A 22,535-nucleotide genomic window follows, 5' to 3' on the forward strand; every position below is an offset into this window, starting at 1 on the left:
ATTACAGCTGTATGCCAATGATCCCCAAATTTGTATTATGCCCTAGACTGGCATATCAAACTTTCTTAAAAGATAATCTGTTTAGAGTCCCAAAGCCTCTTCAAACTCAGTATGTGCAAAACTGAAATTGTGCTTCTCATGCCAACATCCCCCAAAACTGTTTTCTACATACGCAGTCCACATAGTCTCAAAAGCCAAAAACCTAGGAGTCATATTTAAACATGTCTATTCCTCCCTTCAGGAAACCCTGGTGGCATAGTGGTTAAGTGCTACAGCTGCTAACCAAGAGTTCGGCAGTTCAAATCCGCCAGGCACTCCTTGGCTACTGTATGGGGCAGTTCTACTCTGTCCTATAGAGTCGCTATGAGTCGGAATCGACTCAACGGCAGTGGGTTATTCCTCCCCTCCTGCCTCACCTCCAATATCCAAGCAGTCACAAAACCCAACTGATTTTTCTATCCTCAAACCTATTTCTCTATTTCCATAATAAAAGCCAAAGTCCAAATAATCTTCACAATAAATTCCTGTTCTTCCTACATCTATGTATGCCTTCCATTTCAAATTTATTCTCTACACTGCAATCAGAATGCCCTTTCCAAAACATGTATCTGATAGTCCCCTGTATTTAAAACATTCCAGAGGTTTTCCTTCCTCTTTGGATAGAGCAAAACCTTAACAGGGTCTAAACCCACTGCTGTTGAGGTGATTCTGACTCATAGAGACCGTAGAGGGCAGAACAGAACTGTCCCACCTAAATTTGTAATCTTTACAGAAGCACACTGCTACATCTTTCTCCCAAGAGGCATCTGGTGGGTTCGAACTGCCAACCTTCTCTGGTTCACAGCAGAGTACTTAAACACTGCACTACCAGGGCTTCAGATCTCTCCTCCAATGTTAACTTCGTGGGGGAAGTTTTCCTTTTCCCTACATAATCTTGGTTGCACACTTTCTGTGACCTTTCCTTTTTAACTCATGTATCAATTTGTGATTCTACATTCAAAAGGGTAATGATATAATGTGTCCTTCCCTACTTCACCATAAACTACAAGAGAAAAGGGACCACGTCTCTTTTTGCTCCCAACTATCTGCCTCTCTATCTCACACACACATGCTCTTGTTGCTGTTGTGAGCCATCGAGTCAATTCTGACTCACAGTGACCCTACAGAACAGAGTGGAAGTGCCCCATAGGATTTCCCAGGCGGTAATCTTTGTGGGAGCAGGTGACAGGTTTTTTCTCCTGGGAAGCCACTGGTGGGTTGAACCATCAACCATTTGGTCAACAGCCAAGCCCTTAACTATTGTGCCACCAGCGCATCTTCACACATACACAGTAAACACAAAATATTTAAAAATGGAAACTATCTTTTCTACCACCTTTTTCTAAACATTATTTTTCAGAAATATTAATCCACGTCATTGTGGTCAATATTTACAATGTAAAAAAAAAAATTTTTTTTTTTAATTTAAATAGCTCATTTAGAGCTATAAAAACCATTAAAAAAAAAAAAAAAAAACCCTGTTGCCATCAAATCGATTCCAATTCACAGTGACCCTACAGGACAGAAAGATCCCAACTCACAGCCACCCTACAGGACAGAACACAACTGCTCACAGGGTTTCCAAGGCTATTAATCTTTATGGAAGCAGACTTCCCAATCTGGTAAGTTCTAACTGCCAAGCTTTCAGTTAGCAACTGAGGGCTTAACCACTGTACCACCAGGGCTCCACATGTATGATTTTAAACTTTAAATCCCCAAATTAGTAAGAACCCCTTATCCTTAATATTAAGTTAAAGCTTTTTAATTTACATTAACTTTTGTTTTACTAGTAAATAATTAAAAGGAACACTTGAAATGATACCTGAATAAAGTCCCTTACCCAAAATGACTATATTTGGATTATCAGTAATCTGTCAGACACCATTATTGGGGGAGGGGAGTGACAACCCCAATTTTAATATACTCATTATTTTCCCTGACCATACCTGGTTTAAGATATTCAATACATAAAAAGAATGACCAATTTATAAAGGTAAGTGTGATAAGTATTAATAACACTAACAGTTCACTAAATGCCAGGCAATCATGTGTTAAGTGATTTACATGTAAAAACCCACTTAATTATTTTAACAACCCTAACAACAAAAGAATTGGGAGCCCTGGTGGCACAGTGGTTAAAAGCTTGGCTGTTAACCAAGAGGTCAGCAGTCTGAATCCACTAGTCACTCCTTGGAAACCCTATAGGGCTGTTCTACTCTGCCCTATAGAGTTGCATTGAATCTTGGGGCCCTGGTGGCACAGTGGTTAAGGGCTTGGCTGCTAACCAAGAGGACGGCAGTTCAAACCCAGTAGCTGCTCCTTGGAAACCCTATGGGGCCATTCTACTCTGTCTTATAGGGTCACTTTGAGTTGGAATCACCTCAATGGCAACAGGTTTGGTTTTAACAATAAAAGAGATATGTATTATTACTTTCCAGTGCCATAGATAAAAAAAAAAATAATTATGATACAGAAAGACACAGCAACTCTCCAAAGGTCACAAACAATTAGCAAATGGTAGAAATAACAGTCAAACCAAGGCAGTCCAATTCCAGAGCCCACATTCTACTGCCTCACAAATTATCTATCGTGTAAGATATAAGCTATAAAACATACATACTTTTCAAAACAGCTATTAAACTGAGTCAGCAACCTAGTACAAAAGCATAAATTCCTACAAGTAAATGGGAAAACTTAAAGATCTAAGGCCGTTAAAGTTAGAAGCAAGGTGTAAACAAACAGGTTAAACAACTAAAGGGTTAATTCCCAGAATTTATGATTACCATAGGAAATACTTAAAAATAAAAAAAACTGCAAATCTATGTGCTCAATTTTTTTAACCCATTTCTCCTTTTGATGAACAAGACATTGTACCTCCTCCCAAGATGTGAGAGCATGGCTTATGGATGTATACCCTCATACTCCACTGAGATTTACTCTTCTGCTAGCTAGAGCAGGGGACTTCTTATATCCACTCCCCTCACTCTCAAATGAAAATCATTTGTTATGTTAACAATAATCTTTGGCTAGCTGTTCAAGATTAATGGTTACAATCTGAATTAAACAAAGGTATCATTTCTATAAAATATTATGCTCCAATATCTAGAGCAAGAGTTAGGAAACTCTGTAAAGGATCTGATAGTAAATATTTCAGGCTTTGGGGCTACATACTGTCTCTGCTGTATAATCTTTTTTTTTAAACAACTCTTTAGAGATTTAGTTCTGGAGCCTTACAAAAACAGATCTCCTGTCCCACTTTCCCACAGCAGCCATAGTTTATCAACCTCTCATCTAAAGATACATAATTCAGTATTCAAAAGAAAAAATCAGTAGTTCAGAGTATGAGCTCTGAAGTCAAACAGCCTGCATTTAAACTTGATAACTGTGAGTTCCAGGTTGGGGGGGTGGGAAGGGACATTGAATCTAATCTTTCTAAGCCTTAATGTCCTCATCTGTAAAAATGGGACTACAGTAGTCAGTGCCTGCCTCATGAGACTGTCAGATTATTAAATTACATAACCACATGAAGTTCTTAGCACTGTACCTGACAAGAGAATTGTCTGTTATTTTAATTATATTCCATATTACATATTGACCCTTCATACTGAAAATATCTTTCTGGGCCTAAACAGGGAAGAAAATTTTGAATATCTTTATAAAGACCTTTTCAATATAAGGTTAGATCGATATATTCATCCAACTACATGCAGTCCCTGACTTACAACAGGGTTCTGTTCAACAACTCCACCATAAGTTGGTTCTAACATTAAGTCAAAAAAAATTTTTTTTTTTAAGTTTTCATTATTGCCTGCTATACAGCAGTGTTTTGAACAGTAAATCAGCAACACTGAATATCTGGGAGTAAATACCTGAGAATGATAACATCGGCAAATCACATGTTGAAACACTGCATGTAGTACATATTACTAACGATAAGATGTACCCAAAAAAAAAAAAAAGGCATCACCATCTGAATATGTTGTACATCAGCAACTACCTGTATTTGATTTACCTGTGGAGACTTAAAAATTCTACTCCTTCCTCTATCATATAATTAAAAAGTCCTGTGGAAACCCTGGTTGCGTAGTGGTTAAGCGCTACAGCTGCTAGCTAACCAAAGGGCTGGCAGTTCGAATCCGCCAGGTGCTCCTTGGAAACTCTGTGGGCCAGTTCTGCTCTGTCCTACAGGGTCGCTATGAGTTGAAATCGACTCAACGGCACTGGGTTTGGTTTTTTGGTTTATGGTAGTACAATGGTTAAGCAGTAGGCTGATAACTGAAAGGTTGGCAGTTCGATCCCACCAGTGGCTCCACAGGAGACAAGACTTGGCCATCTGCTCCCATGAAGATTACAGCCTAGGAAACCCTATGGACAGCTCTACTCTGTCAAATAGGGTTGCTATGAGTTAGAATCAACTTGACGACACACAAAAATGTTTGGAAACAGTAGGCTCTGACTTGACTAGGCTTATTCACATCAACTCTATATACTGAACACTTGGTTGGTTCTAAAAAAATCAGTTTTTAAGATCTTCTCACATACATTGCCTCATAATTGTCAGCTAAAAGGCTAGTTGTTTCTGTTCTCTAGTAGAATTCTGAATTTGAAAAGGTCAACTTAAAACCAAAAAACTGAAATCAAAGTGAGTCAATTCCAACTTGTGTTTTTGTTGTCGTGGGCCATCAAGTCCTTTCTTACTCCTAGAGACCCTACAGGACAGAGTAGAGCTGCCCCACAGGGTTTCCAAGGAGTTGCTTGGTGAACAGGAACTGCCAACCTTTTGGTTAGCAGCCGAGCTCTTATCCACTGTGCCACCAGGGCTACAAGGTCAGCCTAATAGACTATAACTCCTATTTTTATCACTATTCTAAAATTTTTTAAAAATCTCTATTTACCCACAAGGTCAGCCTAATAGACTGTAACTCCTATTTTTATCACTATTCTAAAATTTTTAAAAAATCTCTATTTACCATTTAATCATACGATAAAGCCTATCAAAATGCCAGTCCCAAAATTCCCAAAACTTCCAAATTTATAATTATAAAAGTATGAAATTAAATCTACAATCTATAAAGCAAGTGTGAATTTTCTGAGAATTTTTTTTTGTAATAGCTTTCCCATACAGAAAATCTAGAGTACTCACTTTGTGAAACCAAGTGTTCTCAGAACTTATTTAATCTTTACAAGCAAATAGGCTTAAGTATTCTCCCTATTTTACAGGTAAGGAAAGCTGAAGCTCAAAGGTTCTGCAGTTTGTCCAAGGTCATACAGTTGGAAAGCAGGAGAGACAGCACCCAAACCCAGATCTCCTGGTCCAAGTTTACTATTATTTTTATTACATAGCAGTTTCCTTCTCAGAACTTTAGTTTTCCTCCCATTGTTACACTGGTTTGATGGTTAAAAACTTAATAGAACCCATATTAGCATTTTTCAAGTCAAATCCTCTAAGCTGAGTAACTACACAGAATGACTTTTAGATGTTTATGATTTCATATACCTACCACTACTACCTGCTGCCGTTGAGTCGATTCCAACTCATAGCAACCCTACAGGACATAGAGTTTCCAAGGAGTGCCTGGTGAATTCAAATTATAGACCTTTTGGTTAGCAGCCGTAGCTCTTAACCACTACATCACCAGGTTTTCCTTCATATAACTAGAAATTATAATCAAATATAGAAACTTACTAAGTATCAAAATTAATACTGGCGATCTATTTGCCTTAAAATTAACTGTGAGTAAACATGTTTGAAAGACTGTGCCTTATTTTCACAATTTAGTCACCATTAAAAATTCGTTTAGATAAGTTTGTATTATCAGAAGTTAATATAAATTTGTCATTTGAAGAAAATGTAATACTACTCTTCCAAATTATATTCATACTGACTATACTTTGCTAAAAAAAAAAAAATTCAGAATTAAGCTTTCTATAAACCAAAAAGCAAGGACACTCCATACAAAAATTAATTCAAAACACAATGAACTTTTTAAAACAACACATTTTGAAGTTTTATTTTTAAATCAAGCCATATTTGCTAAACAAAATTTCCACAATAGGAATTCCTTTTTAAAACATTGTTTATTTTTTACTTAATAAAGTATACTTTAAAATTCAAATCTATGAATTTGTTGAAAGTCACCGTTTATTAATTTAAAAATGGAAAATCCTTAAACTGTTTCTTCTTAAAATGCCAATATAAATATCTAAAGACAACCACTAGCATCATTTTCGTAAAGTTTCAGTTTGAAACTCTGTGCTTAAAATAACTATACCTCACATACAACAAACAGCAGCAAAGTCATTTCAGATAATGCATGTTTCACTAAGTTTTCCTAGAATTTAGTACTTCCACACCCCAAAACTAAACCAGCGTCAAATGACACAAGTAAAGGTAATTATTTCTAGCATTTACTCTATAACCTCTGCCAAGACAGGTTACGTGTATGTTCTCAATCTGTCACAGAGACCAAATGGGTCAAGCCACCCTGACCACAGGCCATCTGGAGTCCAGGATGCATAGGTTCTTTATGTGCTTCCTCTGAGCAGGCTGACAGCATCCATGCTGCCATCTTTTTAAAAAAAAAAAAAAAGAGAATAACCTAGGGCTTATACAACAAATCTTATTCTTCTGACAATTTAAGATAGTTCTATCTTAAGCAGAAGCTGCATCAGAATGTGTTGCCACCTAATTTTCTTATTATCAAATACTTCTCTTCCAATCATTCTTTTCGTTATCTGTGATCCCCAAGCTCAAATAGGCTGCTTTACGGAGAAAATTAACTAAAAGATGGATCCTGCCTCCTGACTGATAACTGCCTTCTCTATAGCGATCAAAGATTCTCACACTTACAGATCTCATTGTTCAATATCATAATTGTTTTCTCAGTACTCCTGCATTCTCAAATTCCATAAAGGGAAAAAAAAAGTATCATCATTTCTCCAATCTATTATAAAATACTTATACTCCTCTACGGAAACCCTGTTGGTATAGTGGTTAAGTGCTATGGCTGCTAGTCAAAAGGTCAGCAGTTCAAATCCACCAGGCACTCCCTGGAAACTCTATGGGGCAGCTCTACCCTGTCCTATAGGGTTGCTGTGAGTTGGAATCGACTCGAAGGCAATGGGTTTTTGTGTTATACTCCTCTATACTCCAAATGTCCAATACATATTTAATTCCAAAGTAATTTATTAATTTTCACAAAATAACTCATAATTTCACCAACATGGGTTCTCAAAAACCAAACAAGAACTGAAAATCTTCACATATTTAAAACGTATTTCTAATATTTAAAATTTGATTCCTATTACATAATATAGTCTCATGACTTTTAGATATAATTACAAAACAACTAAGATATACTAAAAAAAAAAAACCTAAGAAAAATTTTTTCTAATACACTCATTCTAATGCCCGATTTTCCCAAAGTCAATTAAAAGTACATTTAAGAAGTTATTTTAAATGGCTATGCTCAGTACTCACTATTAACTAGAGGCTACTTTGCTTAGTATTACAGACATTTTTCTATGAATTCTGAGATTTATATAAGAAAACTACTAGTAAGAGTGAAATTAACCTGTTTGATATTAGTTACCCAGGATAAACTGTGAAAATACATTTATATGTTACATTCTGTAAGTACAATAAAGTGGTAGATAACCACAAAATTTGGCAAAGAAAATGGCCAGTAGGTGAGAGGAATGTCTAGATAAAGAAAACAAACACTTGCAGTCTATCTTATAAAGAAAACCTGAACTGATTAAAAAAATCTACATGCATAGAATTAACTTAACTTTTTTATAGCTCACTGAAGGATTAATTCAACCAAAAAAAGTCTTTATTGAACACATATTTTAAAACCAGACTGACAAAACAGAAGACAAAACATCTTTTCTTCAAATGACGATTTTCAAAAAAGACACAGTGATGGTTTTAAATCACACAAATCTGTACAGAAGGAGCCAGATGCAACAGCCAAACTCCTTTCGCATATTCCAAAATGCCATCTGATCATTACCAAAAGAATACAAGCTTCACATACCCTGTAATCAATTCAGTATATGTCAACAATTCATTTCTTAATTTTTTTTTAAAAAGAAGCCATAGAATCACTACAGAGACTAACAAATATCCACAATTCCTTAGAAATGATTTATTTTTGTTATTTGCTATATACTTTTTTTTTCTTTTTTGAAGCCCTGGTGGCACAGTAGTTAAGAGCTGCAGCCGCTAACTAAAAGGTCAGCAGTTCGAATCTACCAGCTGCTCCTTGGAAACCCTATGGGGCAGCTTTACTCCATTCTATAGGGTCACTATGAGTCAAAGACGATGGGTGGTTTAGGTTCTTCTTTTTATCACAGACTTAATTATTTCATCTTTGAATCTGTAATTATGCTAATAGTAGCCTCTGAAGTTTTAAAGTAATCTTTATACAGCAGTTGATATGTTCAGGAACTTGTAATACTGTTTCCAAAATAAAAATGTTCTCTGAAGTACAAAAAAATTTTAATATGATCTTATACAGCCTTAACTGGAACCTCTACTACCACTACTAAAGTTCTGATAACAGCAAATCCAAGCCCTCATATAATACTTGATTTGTGCCAGTCAATTACCTACTCAACAAAACCTTACAAACAGGAACTATTACTGGCCTATTTTACAGACTGCCAAACAGAATCCCTGAAAGACCACTACTATCCTGCCTCATAACAATCATGTAGAACACACCTATGTGACAGGCAGAAGGAGGGTGGAAGGGACAATCCAACTTCCCTTTTATGTTTATGCCACTTTGCAATTACTCAACAGTATTAAAAATCTAACACGTTATTTACTTCATTAAAAAAAATTTGTAAATGCCTCAAAAATTCTTAAAATAATGGTATAAATACCAGTAGAAAATTTTCATGCATAAAAAAGAACGTTTTGGCCACTTCGGCCTCTCAGCATGTACAATTTCCTTTACATTTAACGTATTTTATTCAGCATTATAACAGTTGTGGGGTATTAAAATCTTGTTTCAGAGACTACCAACCAAAGCTCACTATTTCACTGATGCTCCATTAAAAAAGGAAATTCCACATTTACTTTAGTATGTAGCAAAAAAAAAAAAATCTTACACGTTGTAAGTTTTGACAAGTACCACATTATCTTTAATATACAACGGGAATCTCTGGCTCAAAAACATTTAATGTTATCTTCCTAAAATTTGTCTCCTAGATTTTATACCTAACTTCCACATTTATTAGTATGCTCTAAATAAATACATACCTAAGATAAATTCTATTCATGGTTTCTACTCACCTCTAAATTTGAGACCATCAAAAATTTATGAAAACTAGTAGTTAAACTATGGTGGAAAACATACTAATTACAGAGAAAAGAAGAGGTATTCTACAACGTGAGCAGTGTCTTAAAAATCTTCATCTTTGCAAGAATTTTCTAATGTCTCTAGATCTACATTTATTTTGCAAGATTAAACTCCAAAAACCAAGTAAGGATGAGCCTAAAAACACTGTATTGTTCCAGTTCAAAATCACATTTTCAGATTAGAAAAATGTCTATCTATGTATTTATAAATAATATTAACCAGGGCCCAGATATAGTCCATGACTTGCCCAATATATGCAGGCTAACTTTCAGCAGGGCTAAGACTACAACTTGTATTTCCTGACTCCTGATCCTTTTACTTGAATAGAAAGATTTGTAATTAAGTAGAACAATTTTAAGAAAAACAAACACTACTACCAAAAAAAAAAGTAAAAATTAAGTCATTTTAACAGATTAGCAAAACAAATTTAATTCTAAAATAAAATGTCTTGCAAGCAAGAAGTGCAATCAAAGAGTCCCAAATCTGGTAAAAACGCTTAAAATTTTTGCCTCATCGTAGATATGCATTCACCACTAATTAAAATGACAACTGGAAAGCCAGATTTAATAAGCCAACTACTTTCACTAGTCAAAATAAGAAATAAACAAATCGGTGACAAAATCTTTATCCAAAAAAAAGAATTTTATCCTATTTTATAAAGTCTGCTTACGTTGGCGCCATTTAAAAATTAAGAATCTTGATAAAAGCTTAGAAAATGTACTTCTGCTTTAAAATCAACCTCATATTTAAAAAATTATAAAACATACCTTAAAGCCCAAAATTTTCACTTCCTACCAAATTCCATTCACTGGGTTAAAAATGTTTTACATCTCAAGTTAGATGGTAATGACCAGTCACAACACCTAAGGCAGAAATAACTCTCGGATTATCAGTGTTCCTTTTTTCAATCACATTTAAAAAAAAAAAACATCAATGTTGTTATTTATTACATCTGCAAACTTTCAAACTGCTTAAAACTCCACTTTCCTCTTGATCAAAGCTCAACCATTGTGATACTATCTGTAGACTGACTACACATGCTGATTGATGACCACTTTTAAACTCACTAGTACAAATTTCTAGAAATTTCAATCTGCCATATGAATTCTCCCGTTCTAAAATATTACTTAATTTATCAATCAATGCAGCAAAAAGTCATTTCCAGGTAGAAGCAGACACTACTGAAACCACAATTTCACTCCCCAAAATACTCTACAAATCAATACAATTTGATAGACAACAGAGTAAAACTTTTTCAAGTCATAAGAATAAATTAAGGCATTAGAGAATACTCTCTAGTAAAGACTTAATGCATGATCACCTAGACATAAAGTATATACTATCAAACAAAAACAACGTACTTAGATAGCATGTGTTCCAGAACATTTAAATCTCAGTAAAGCAAATAATATTAAACCAAACACCAACAAACCTACATACATATATAGTTTGATGGACATTAAACCACCTTAAATGTTGCCTTACGTAGTAGACACAGCGTGAGCAATATGCTGAATGAATAGAAAATGAGTCAAAGAACTCTGAATTCTAATGAGAATTCTGTCTCACGAGTATGCCAACATGACTGTTCTGGTAAAAAGGTAAAAACACTGCAAGCAAGAAAAACCACTTCTGAACAAATAGGTGGATTCTGATAAGTAACACAGACTGACAGACACTCTTTATTGTATCTTAGATCTGAGAAAAAGACTAGGAATATAAACTCACCTTATCCATATTTGAGAGAAACACTTCTCCAAAAAAATAAATAAAAATCAAGATCGGTATCCCTGTTTCTACCTAAGAAAACATAATTATATTCCTACGAGGTTTAGACATTCCCATAATTTGGCCAGACACCATTAGCTGCTTCATTCAAAAAACGTAACATTACCAAGTGTCTACAAGAAAAAAAAAAAAATTTTTTTTTTTAAAAACGTAACATTACCAAGTGTCTACAAGTTAAGAGAACACAGTAATTCTCAGTGACTTGGTTGTTTCTAGATTTTTAAGAATGCAAAGATGTTTTTGTAAAATCTGCCCTATTCTTAAAAAATAGATAACCTTTATGATTTTTTTCAAATAGCAAGGAAGACGGAAATCCACTGAAGAGTTTGTCAAATATTTACAAACCTAAAAATGAATTTCAGAAACTGCAGTTTGTGAATCTTGAAGTTTGCTTCAAACTTCATTCACTTTAGTCAAGTATTGAGTGAAACTAGCCTAAATCATTACTTGAACACCAACAAAGTGTGGGAATAAATACAAGGTTACATCTCCATTAAACGTATTAAACCTAAGCATTCCTGCTTATTTCAACAGTTGTGAGCACTGATCAATAATCTATATTAAATCATAACGAGACCCAAAAGTTTGGAAAAATATTATATCCAAAATCACCTTACAGAAGACATTCATTCAAAGCTAGCTGAAACTTAAGTCATTTCAGGAGCTCCGATGGTCAAACATTATTAGTAATTTTAACTACCTCAAAACAGCAGCTCCAAATGTTACAGAAAATCAATACACTGCATAGATTTCAAAGGCTTGGTTTGCCCTGGCGTGACTGCTTTAACTGCCCGATACACACAACCACATAACCTAAATCTGTTTACAAAGAGAAAATTTTTTGCAAATCTAGCTCCCCAATACAACCGCCTTACTTTTTCCATTCACAAAACCTAAGTGACAAGTCCACTTTTAGAAGCTCATTTTTAGAAATCACTAAAATACTCACTTTGAATACCCACAATATTAAGAAAACAGATATTTTTCACGCTATTAATATATACCGCAATATAAACAGAAAAACTACTTGCCAAGTTCCACCCCACAGTAAATACGTAGGGATAAAAATCAAAACTCTTCAACGGGTTCCAATAGTAGTTTTTAATAAAACGAGATGCGTAACACAAGAATTAGTAGTTATAAAACCCTGTTAAACTTCTGGTTTTAGCATATTTAACAGGCTTTACACTTCTGCAGATTGATTTTGTAAAGGCAAGAATGCACCGCTGGCCAACTACCATCACGCATCTGAATCCCTCCAACAAAAAACCTAGATGTGAATTTAAGGAAAGAAAAAGAAACAGGAGAGGAAAAAATAAAAACGTCTTGCCACGGTTCCGCCGCGGGTGAATAGCCTGCTTGTGAAATGCTAATGCCACTTCGGAGCAGTTAGTCACCAGCTATTGTGTGGGGCAGAAAGCCGAGCGGGCCGCGCGTGCAGAGCAAGCGAGCGAGCGCGCCTCCCTCCTCCTCCCGCCGCCGCCGCCGCCGCGCGCGCGCCCGCCCGCCCGCACGGATGCGCGCGCCGGCCCCTCCTCCTCCGGCCTTGCACTGCACAACACTCATGACGTATCTTTATTTCTAGCACATTAACAAAATATCACAAATAAATTGTCGGCAGCCCCTACGGTCCCGGGGTGCGGGTCCCCCCGGTCACGGCCCCCCGCAGCCTCTGCGCCGGCCTCCCAACCCTCCCCGAGGCCTTTGGAGCTTTCACGTTCTGGGGCCAAGTTTTTGTCTCTGTAAAAAATTGCGGGAAATTCAATTTTTATTCGACTCGGGGAAAAGTTTCTTTGCTCCGCGCCGTGAATGTCTCACCAGATTCTGGTAGGTCCTGGGATGCTCCTTCCCGGTCCAGTCGGTGCGCCGGGGCAGCAGCTGCGGGGAGAAGGCACCCCGTGAGCCCGGCCCCCGGCCCCGGCCCGCCTGCTCCCCTCCCCCGCCCGCCCCGCGCCCCGCCGGGGACCCCGAGCCCCGCGCCCCGCGCTCCGGCGGCAGCGGCGGCGGCGGCGCAGCGGCCCAGGGGCGGCCGCGCGGGAGCGGGAGGCGCCAGGCCGCCGCCGCCCTTACCTCCTTCTCGGCCACCTCGCGGATCAGCACCTGCAACAACAAAGCGGGGAGAGCTGAGCCCCGCGCCCCGGGCCGCGGCCCCGCCGCCGCCGCCGCCGCCGCCGCCCTCCCCCACGCCCGTGAGCGGCGAGCGCCGGCCCGGCCCGCGCCGCGCGCCACCGTACCTGAGCCGCCTGCTGACAGGGTCCATCTTCCAGGAACCGGGCGATGAGGAAGTAGAGTTCTGCGCGGGAGAGAGGGACGGGGAGACACACAGGCTGAGCGGTCGGGCGGCGGGGGGGCGGGGGACCGCGGGCGGAATCGCCCGGTGCCAGCGGCCCCGGGAGCCCCCCGACTTACCCGATCGCAGCTCCGAGAGGCCTTTTCTCTCACAAGACATGTTTATGGGTCACTTCAGGGCCGCCGGCGGGGCACCCCGCCGCCAAAGGGAAGCGGGGATGGTGCCGCCGCCTGCCCTATAGCTGTCACTGTGTGTTCACGAGCCGAGCCTCGGCTCCACCATTCAACCAACGGCGGCGGAGGCGGAGGAGGAGGAGGAAACAACAACTCTCAGGCAGCGGCTACGGACGCCGCCGTCGCGGCCGCCGCGGATCCCTCCGCCGCAGAAAAGAGTCCGCCGCCTTCGCGGCCGCGTCCTCGGCCCGCGCCCCCGCCCCCGGCGCAAAAAAGGAGTGCCTCTGGACCCTCAACTCAAACGCTTCCACCCCAGGGCGGCACGACCCCGATCCCCTCCTCCCCGGCAAAGAGTTCGATTTATTTATTTATTTCCAGTCGGAGAAGATGTCGGAGCCGGAGCCACCGGTTGGCTGGAAGGCGCTTTCTCTGTGGAGGCCGATCGCGGGAGGGAGGGGGCCGGGGACGGCTCCGCGGAGGAATCTGACGCACACGGAGCCGCAGCACAGGCTCTATTCAGCGGCGCTGGCTGGGGTTGAGATGGAAGTTAGTTTCTATGTAGCAGAAATAGGAAACAAATGAAGCAAAACTGCCCGAAGAGGGGAAATGCCCCAAGGATGGGTCTCACTCTCACGCGCGCACACAGACATACACGCAGAGAGCACTCTCACGCTGGGCGAACTCAGGATCGCTCTACTGCCCGAGTTGAATGATAGTGTTTGGTTTCTGTCTCTTGCCATGTGCATGTGTGTAAATGCTGCGGATTGGCATCTGTGTAAGTCTTGTCCTGCGTTATTTCTGCAGCTTATGCAAGTGTTGTGTAATTTATTGGAGTGCTGTATATTGCAATAGAGGTTCGGGCTGCTTTTTTGTTAAGCACTTGCATTTTGCAAGCCCGTTATTTGCTGAAAGCACCTCTGAATATTTCTTTTATTACTGCCATTGCCTTAAGCTTACATTTAGATTTTTTTTTTTTTTTTTGTTATACGGGCAAAGCGAACTCCTGATTTCTACTTCATATACTGTTTTTTCCTGATTACAAAAAAGGCTAGTGATGGCTCTTTAGGGATTTGCGATTAAGGAACCTTAAAGCTTTTTAAAGTGTTTACAAAAAGGGATAAGGGAAAGCAAAAGACGCGACGCTAATATATATCTGTAACTGATCTGGAGGTAATTTGTGACAGATCGATAGCCTACCGAAGGATATTGAAACAATATACTACAGTTTAGCCAAGGTGATTGGTGATTAGTGATTAAATAATTTAAATTATCTGTGTATCTTGCAGTTGACTTCGTCATGTTAATTAATGGCTTCTAATTTGAGGTGTAAACCGTTCATGTTTACAGTTAATCACGGGAAGACTTGAAAACTGACGAAAAGAGACAAAAATATTTTGTAAATTAGTATGTAATTACTGGTTTTATATTCTAAATCATACATCCCTGTTTTGCTGATGAGGATAAGGGCCTTGTTTTCTTAAAAACGAATATGGGTGAAATTAATGGAAACAATGGAAAAAGCCATTTGTTAGGAAACAAGGACACCAAGTGATATTTATCTCCAAATGATTTAAGCACTTTCCAAAAAGATTTCAGAGTTCAAATTTTTTTTTTCCCTAAGAATTGCGTTTTAAGGAAATAAGGATAGTCATTCTTTTGTTAGCATTTAACAAAAGATTCTCCTTAAAATTTTTGGATAATAAAATGTATTTTATGGGTCTGGTTTTAAAAGGTTATTTGTAGGGAGAGGACCCACAAGCTGTATTGTGGTTTTGTAGATGGTTTCCTCAAGCCTTGTACCTCCTAGCTCCTCACATTCCTAGTGGGAAATACTTGCTGCAACTGCCTTGGGCTGCACTGAAAGACTGCAACGGTGTGATACCCTATACCAAGACATCCAGAAATCATTATACATTTGAGGAAGAAGAAAAAAAGCCTAAACCCCTTTGGAATAACAGGATGTAAAAATTGCCTTTTGTAAACTCAATCTTCATAATATAAAAATGGGAGGTTATCATGACTTGTCCTATTCCTGCTATAAGACTCATTTGTTGACATGGACTGTCCTTCAAATACTGAATATATTTGCATTTTTGAAGGCATTAATTTCTTTTTAACTATTATAGGTAAAGTAGCCTGCTTCTGGATGGTTAGGTCTGAAAAGACAGACATTTTATATGCCTTTTTGCAACTGCATTTGTTTCTATGACCTGTGCTTTCAATTTTACCCTAACTTTTAAAAAAGTGTAATGTTCTTCAAATAATTGTGGTATTTTACATTACCATGAAGTTCTTCAAATGAACAGATTTTAGGAACCAAAAATTATATTTGGAATTTTCTGGATTTGAAATGTTTATATTAATCTGATTCTTACTGATAGATGTTTTATCTGTAGGAAGGAAAATAAGTTAAATTATGACATAGAATATAAAGTTACTCTGGGTAAAGTTTTCCATACATATCTTGTGGGTGTTATGTAAATGTAAAAAGTTAGTATGATTATCTCATGTATGCTTTTCATTCAGAAGCCACTAAAGCTTTTTCCTAAGTATGCTACTACTGCTTAGCCACTAAAAAATTTCCAGAAAATTTCCCTTCTGAGTTTTCTAAATATGATGTTCCTGTCATTTTTACTAATCTTTCACAATGTTTATAGTTTCTTTTTCAAATATCTGATATGAAGATAGTTGTAACCCTGCCTTTGAAGTAATTAAAAGCTATAGTCTGTTATAAGAAAATGTAGATTGCCTGCTAAAAACTAAAACTTCTCAACCAAATTATTTGTTTTTAACAATGGATGCTAAATTGAATTTTACTAAGTCCTCCAAATATAATGTATACTCCATATTACTTTTTAATTTCTTTTTAAGCATGAAACACATTTCTGAATTTTGCTATCAGTTAGCTGTAGGGTCCATTAAATTGTATATTGTCCGTATGTACACAGAAAGTCTGTACATATCAGATAAAAAAAATCTTATCTGCAAGTTCTATATTTTAGTTCCCATGGCAGTGACACTTGCAATTCTTTTCTCAGCTAACTTTGGCATATAAAGATAGTTTAGATTCTATCCATATCCTTTTTGTTTATTTTAATGGAATTATTAACTTTGTCATAGACTTCAAAAATAAAATGTCGATTTAAAAAGATCTCCATGCCTTTTAATTAGAAGACTTAAAAAATCTTAAAAGTGTTCAAAAACAACTGTAAATGTTTTTACACATTAGGGTCTCTTTAGGAGAATTATAAAATATTCTTGAAATTTAAGAGTTACTGTAAAGTTCATCACATCACTTGGCATCATATGAAACAAGACAAACATTTAACAAAAAACTTCACATCTTGATCTTCACAGACGATTATTCTAATAAAATAGTCAAATGCTACCATTCCAGTCCTTTCTGGAACAAGGTGGGGTAGTGTATATATGTAAGAAGATTCCACCACGTTTATGAAACTTGGTTTGCCTCCATTAGTTTACTAAATAGTACATAACAAAAAATCTCTGCAAATAAAACTTTTTAAAATATGCGTTAAATCTTGTTCTGACTTGACATTATGCTTTTTTATTGCAAAATATGAAGTAAGGAAAGTGGAAAACACTCCTCAAAACATATCTTTTTTTATACTCATCTGCCTCAACAACAGGAACAACTGTCAAAAGGGTCTTGTTTAACACGTCACACTTTTGGCTCACTCCCCAATATTTTATGTTTCTGTCCATCTCTGTCTGACTCTGCACATACGTTACTTCCTTCACAAAACTTCACAAAGCTTCAATATACCTCAGACTTGAAGCACTTGAAGAGATATACTATTTAAATTTTTTTATGGAAGGAATGGGCTCCTTGGAAACTCTGTGGGGAGGTTCTACTCTGTCCTATAGGGTCGCTATGAGTCGGAATCGACTGGACGGCACTGGGTTTGGTTTTTGTGGTATGGAAGGAATAGGGATAACCAACTTCAGTAAGCCATTCTGTTATTTAACAATTTTTATTTTCTCCCTTATATCTCACCAGAAAACATTTTAATTTAAATTAGGGCACATTTCCTTGTAATTGTAACAAAGGAGGTTAGCTGGTCACCAATCATATAATCCCTTACTTATTTAAATGTTGTTAGTAATTCACCACTCAGCCTTTTTTTTTCTCCAAGTTAAATAATCTTAGTAGTTTAGTTTTTTGTTTGTTTATGCCTTAGATTGCACAAGAAGTACACATCTTATAGACTTATAAGTTTTAAAAAAAAACAAAACAAAAACATTACTTCATGAGTTTAAAAGTACAATTACAAAGATTAAAGGAGAAAAACAATTTTAGAACATATTCCCCCAAGATTTGGAGCAACACAGAGGATGAAGTAGAAAAAGCTGTTCCAGATGGCAGGAAACGCAAAGAAGAAGTCTGTAGGCATCTTCTATCACAGGAAGATGGCTGATAGGCCGGGGGTGGGCTGGGCTGAACAGAGAGCAGAGGAAGAAGAGAAGATAGACTTGGGGGGAGGAGGATCTTGAAAGTTGCTGCTGGTGGTGTTTTAAATAAAACATAATATCAATGAGATTTTACGATGGAATTGAGGGCAAAGTTAACATAGTTATTACATACTTGCCTTTACATATGCCTGAATTCATAAACTTCAAGAACCTCAAAGAAGAAAACTTATTTTAGTTATAGAAAAGGAAGGGAAGTTATTGTGTAACAGGTTAGTGCAGAACCTCTACATTACAGAAAAATTCAGAAACAAGGACATCCAGGTAGCCACTGGTGGTACGGATGGAGAAGGGATATTTTAAAGAATAAGATCAGAACCCCAGAGTGCCCACAAGTGGTATTTGAGAGAAAGGTCCAACTCAAAGTTGAGAGCGAAGACAATTTAGATTAAAAAAAAAAAAAATTTGATTAAAACTGACTTTTAAATCAAAAAATGATCTTTCCAGTTTCTGATTTCCTGTAGAAACCCCCCAAAAAGTCCTCCTAATTATATGTTATATGAAATAAGATATGTAATTAATTTTAAAAAACAATTTTATATTACCAGTTTGAATACGTACCTGAGTTACAAAAATAAAAAGATGAAAATATTCTTTGCTTCTCATATTTGGTACTGTAACACATTAAAATGTTCAACATTTATTATTTTTAGCTCTCCTGGTTATGATACAAAAGACTAGAGAAATAATTTACACAATTGGTATGACAAGGAGGACAAAACAGTCTTCGTCCCTCAACCTTACCCATGAGGAAAGAAATTAAGTACTAAGCAGCAAGCATTTTCTAAGTTTGTGGAGTGTGTATATATGCATTTTTGTGTGTTAATATTTCCTTATTTCGACATTTTTACCAAAGTCAGAGCTAAGTATTGCCTCTTCAGATATTAGATTTTGCTTGATTAGAGGAATTTCTGACTTAAAAAATATATATTTTTGGAGTAATCCGTGCAGCTTTCAAATTCCAGTTTGTAAAGTTTCCCATCTAGTTGCAGCTGAAGAGGACTTATTGACTCAAACCGTTCTACAGAGATATTTAGGTTGGGAAACTAACGTTATTTTCAGGTCCAGGCCCTACCCTCCCCACCCCACCCCATCCCCCAACAGAAAGGAAACAGTATTGAACACACGATGGCAAATTTACACGGCATAATAGTGAAGATATTTTCCCCTAACGCCTATTAACAGGTATTCTTCTATTAGAATAATAACTATAAAGATCATTTCCTTTTTCGATCACCCAGTTTTTCATATGGCCTCTTCTTCCTTTATATTACTAAGAGAATGCTAATATTTTAATAGAAATTTACTTTCAAATGTTAAAAAGAAAAATAAATTCTGCCGCAAATTCTCATGACCTGTACTACTTCCGTGAAGCTGTGCTTCTTTTTCCGAGAACCCAAAGGCAACATTTAAAACCTATCCCTTACCCCCAAATCTGTCCCTTACTGCCATTCCCATTACTATGAAATTCTCACTACAGTATTCTTATGTTCTTTCGTGTATCAGCTAAAGAACCATCATTTAAACACTCGGCTTGCAATATGACCCTCATTATGTATCTTAGTCCAACACATGGAGATGCTCAGCTCACCAGAGACCTAATCAGGGGTAGCAGTGACCCTTCCAATGGCTACACCTAGAATCCAAAGATTTCAGTGGTAGTCTGCCCAGTCTCTAGAAATTATTAATTATTAAACCCTGACTTTATTTAGCAACAATAGCTCAGCTTATTGAATGGACTGCAAGAAATATGAATCAATCACTGCATATACTCTTCAAATTTAACTATGTCATGGATTAAATTGTATCCCCCCAAAATATCTGTCAACTTGGCTAGGTAATGATTCTCAATGTTGTGTGATTGTCTACCATTTCGTCATCTGAGGTGATTTCCCAATGTGTTATAAATCCTGTCACTATAAAGTAAAGAGATGGATTAGTGGCAGTTATATTGATGAGATCTACAAGACTAGATAATGTCTTAAGCCAATCTCCTTTGAGATATAAAATAGAGAAGCAAGCAGAGAGACATGGGGACCTCATACTACCAAGAAGCAGCGGCGGGAGCATAGTGTGTCCTTTGGACCCAGGGTTCCTGCCTGGAAAACTCCTAGACCAAGGGAAGACTGATGACAAGGACCTTCCTCCAGAGCCGACAAAGACAGCCTTCCCCTGGAGCTGACACCCTGAATTTGGACTTGTAGCCTACTAGACTTCGAGAGAATAAGTCTAGCTGCTATTTCTGTTACAGCAGCACTAGATGACAAAGATGAACTACAGTGAGTTTACATTTCTGAAATAAAAACAATGAATGCACTTATTTTGAAATGAAAACTTACATTTTTGTGTCTTAACCTGATTGCTTTCAGTACCGAATATGCATACTTTACAAATACTAGCACAAATGAATTCCACCAAGTTTTATTTAGCACTAACAAAATAACAACATAAAATTTTGTGAAATGATACTTGTGTGTGATACAGATTAATGTGAAAGCTTTTTTAAACACACTTTTTGGAGGATATGATTTTCATATTTTAGCAAGACTGTTTCAGTTGCACAATATTAAAATGAAGAGGTTTGAATAAAAAAGTCCTCTTTAGCCGCAATTAAATTGAAAACTTACAAACTAGAATTAAAAGCTTCATTAAGTCTTCAACAATTTTTATAATGTGTAGAGTTCTTCGTTCTGTCTTCGCAGTTTTTAAATTATAAACATTGTCATTCTATAAAAGTTTAGTTCTTTTTAACTAAGATACTTGTGCTTCAATACATTAATATTTGTAGTCTAGAAGGCAAGCCACCTTCACAGGGGAGCAATTTTAAAACCTCTTTATTATGGAAAGATATCAAACATTCAAAAAAAGTAAAGGGAATAGAATCATGATCCTTCATGTACCATTCCCAGCACCACCAATTGTCCAATCTTATTTTTTCCATCCTCCCCAATCAACTCCGTTTTTTAACCGAATATTTTAAAGAAAAATTCAGACATCATATCATTACCCCTGTAAATAATTTGGTATGTAGTCTAGAAATAAATTTCTAACTAGAGTAGTTCTTTTATTGATTTATTTATTAATGTATTTAGTACCTCATATATTAAACATTTACTAAGCATCTAGTATATTCTAGACACTGTATTAAGCCCTAGAAATTAATTGGCTGGGCAGGGTCATTAGAGCCCTTTCTAAGAAGTTCTCTTATGATTAGAAATGTAAGCTCCTAACAAATGAATCATATCACTTAACTGATTAAACTTCATCAATGACTCTTCAATCCTTAGCATGGCATGCAAAGCCCGTCATGATCTGCCTCCCTCAACCATTCCACACTCAACTTTGTCCACTGGGACATAAATACCAAAAATCCTTCCTTTATGGAAATACTTAGTTTTCCAACTATGCATTTATTTTATTTTATTTTTTTTCCTTTTTGTCCATGCTGGTCCCTCTTTCTGAAATCATCTCTCAATCAGATGAATTCCCATACATCTTTTGAGGCATAGTTCAATCACTGCCTCTTTGGGACGCCTCCACTTATGCCTCACTTCCCAGCAAAGAAACAGCTAGATTTTCAGCCCCTGTGCTCCCAGAACATCTTCTGTATGTCTCCAGCATATCACAGTATTCAGGTATATTATGTTGTTGTTGTTGTTAGGTCGGTCAAGTCAGTTCTAACTCATAGCATTCCCACGCACAACAGAACAAAACACTGCCCAGTCCTGAACCGTCCTCACAATTGTTGCTATGGTTAAGCCCATTGTTGCAGCCACTGTGTCAATCCACATCATTGAGGGTTTTCTGCTTTTTTGCTGACTCTCTACCAAGCATGATGTCCTTCTCCAGGGACTGATCCCTCCTGATAACATGTCCAAAGTACATGAGACATAGTCTTGCCATCCTTGCTTCCAGGGAGTGTTCTGGTTATGCTTCTTCCAAGACGATTTGTTTGTTCTTTTGATAGTCCATGGTATGTTCAATATTCTTTGAGACTTTCTGGCCAAGATGGCACCATAGACAGAAGCACCACACTGACCCTCCATAGCAAAGATCCAAAAAACCAAGTAAAACAGAGACAAACGTCGTTCCTAGAACCCAAAGTGTCAAATGTAAAAACCAAATGGAATAAGAAACTGACAGAGGAGAGAAAGAGAGGAGAGATACCTGCAGAGAGCCCCTCTGCTTCCCACCAGCCAACAGTCTCTTTGCTGGGAGGCAACTGCTTCGGCCCCGGGGTGCTTGGATTTGCCCTACCCACACTGGCTGGCTCCTTGAGCTGGCATTGCTTCTTTCTGTTTCTTTTGGTTTCTCCCATACCTATGACCACCTTCCTCTCCTTTCTTTCAAACACCTGGTTCCCTGTGCCATCTTTGCTTGTTC

The 22,535-nt window shown here is 37.6% G+C and overlaps 1 protein-coding gene across 3 annotated transcripts in view; it reads right to left on the reverse strand.

Moving 5' to 3' along the window:
• PHIP (pleckstrin homology domain interacting protein) overlaps positions 1-13,864 on the reverse strand; it is a 141,301-nt gene extending 127,437 nt beyond the window's left edge. For 2 of the 3 annotated variants that reach the window (XM_049895991.1, XM_049895974.1), the window contains exons 1-4: positions 13,608-13,863; positions 13,433-13,491; positions 13,269-13,298; positions 13,017-13,076 (exon numbers count right to left, since the gene is read on the reverse strand). In XM_049895991.1, coding sequence (XP_049751948.1) covers positions 13,017-13,076; positions 13,269-13,298; positions 13,433-13,491; positions 13,608-13,647 — 189 coding nt within the window. In that variant the 5' untranslated portion in view covers positions 13,648-13,863. Of the gene's footprint in view, positions 1-13,016; positions 13,077-13,268; positions 13,299-13,432; positions 13,492-13,607 lie in introns of all 3 variants that reach the window. The other variant, XM_049895981.1, reaches the window with a different exon arrangement.
• Between the last annotated feature and the right edge of the window lie 8,671 nt (positions 13,865-22,535).

Source organism: Elephas maximus, chromosome 1 (genome assembly GCF_024166365.1).
Source record: "Elephas maximus indicus isolate mEleMax1 chromosome 1, mEleMax1 primary haplotype, whole genome shotgun sequence".
NCBI classification, from domain to species: Eukaryota; Metazoa; Chordata; class Mammalia; order Proboscidea; family Elephantidae; genus Elephas; species Elephas maximus.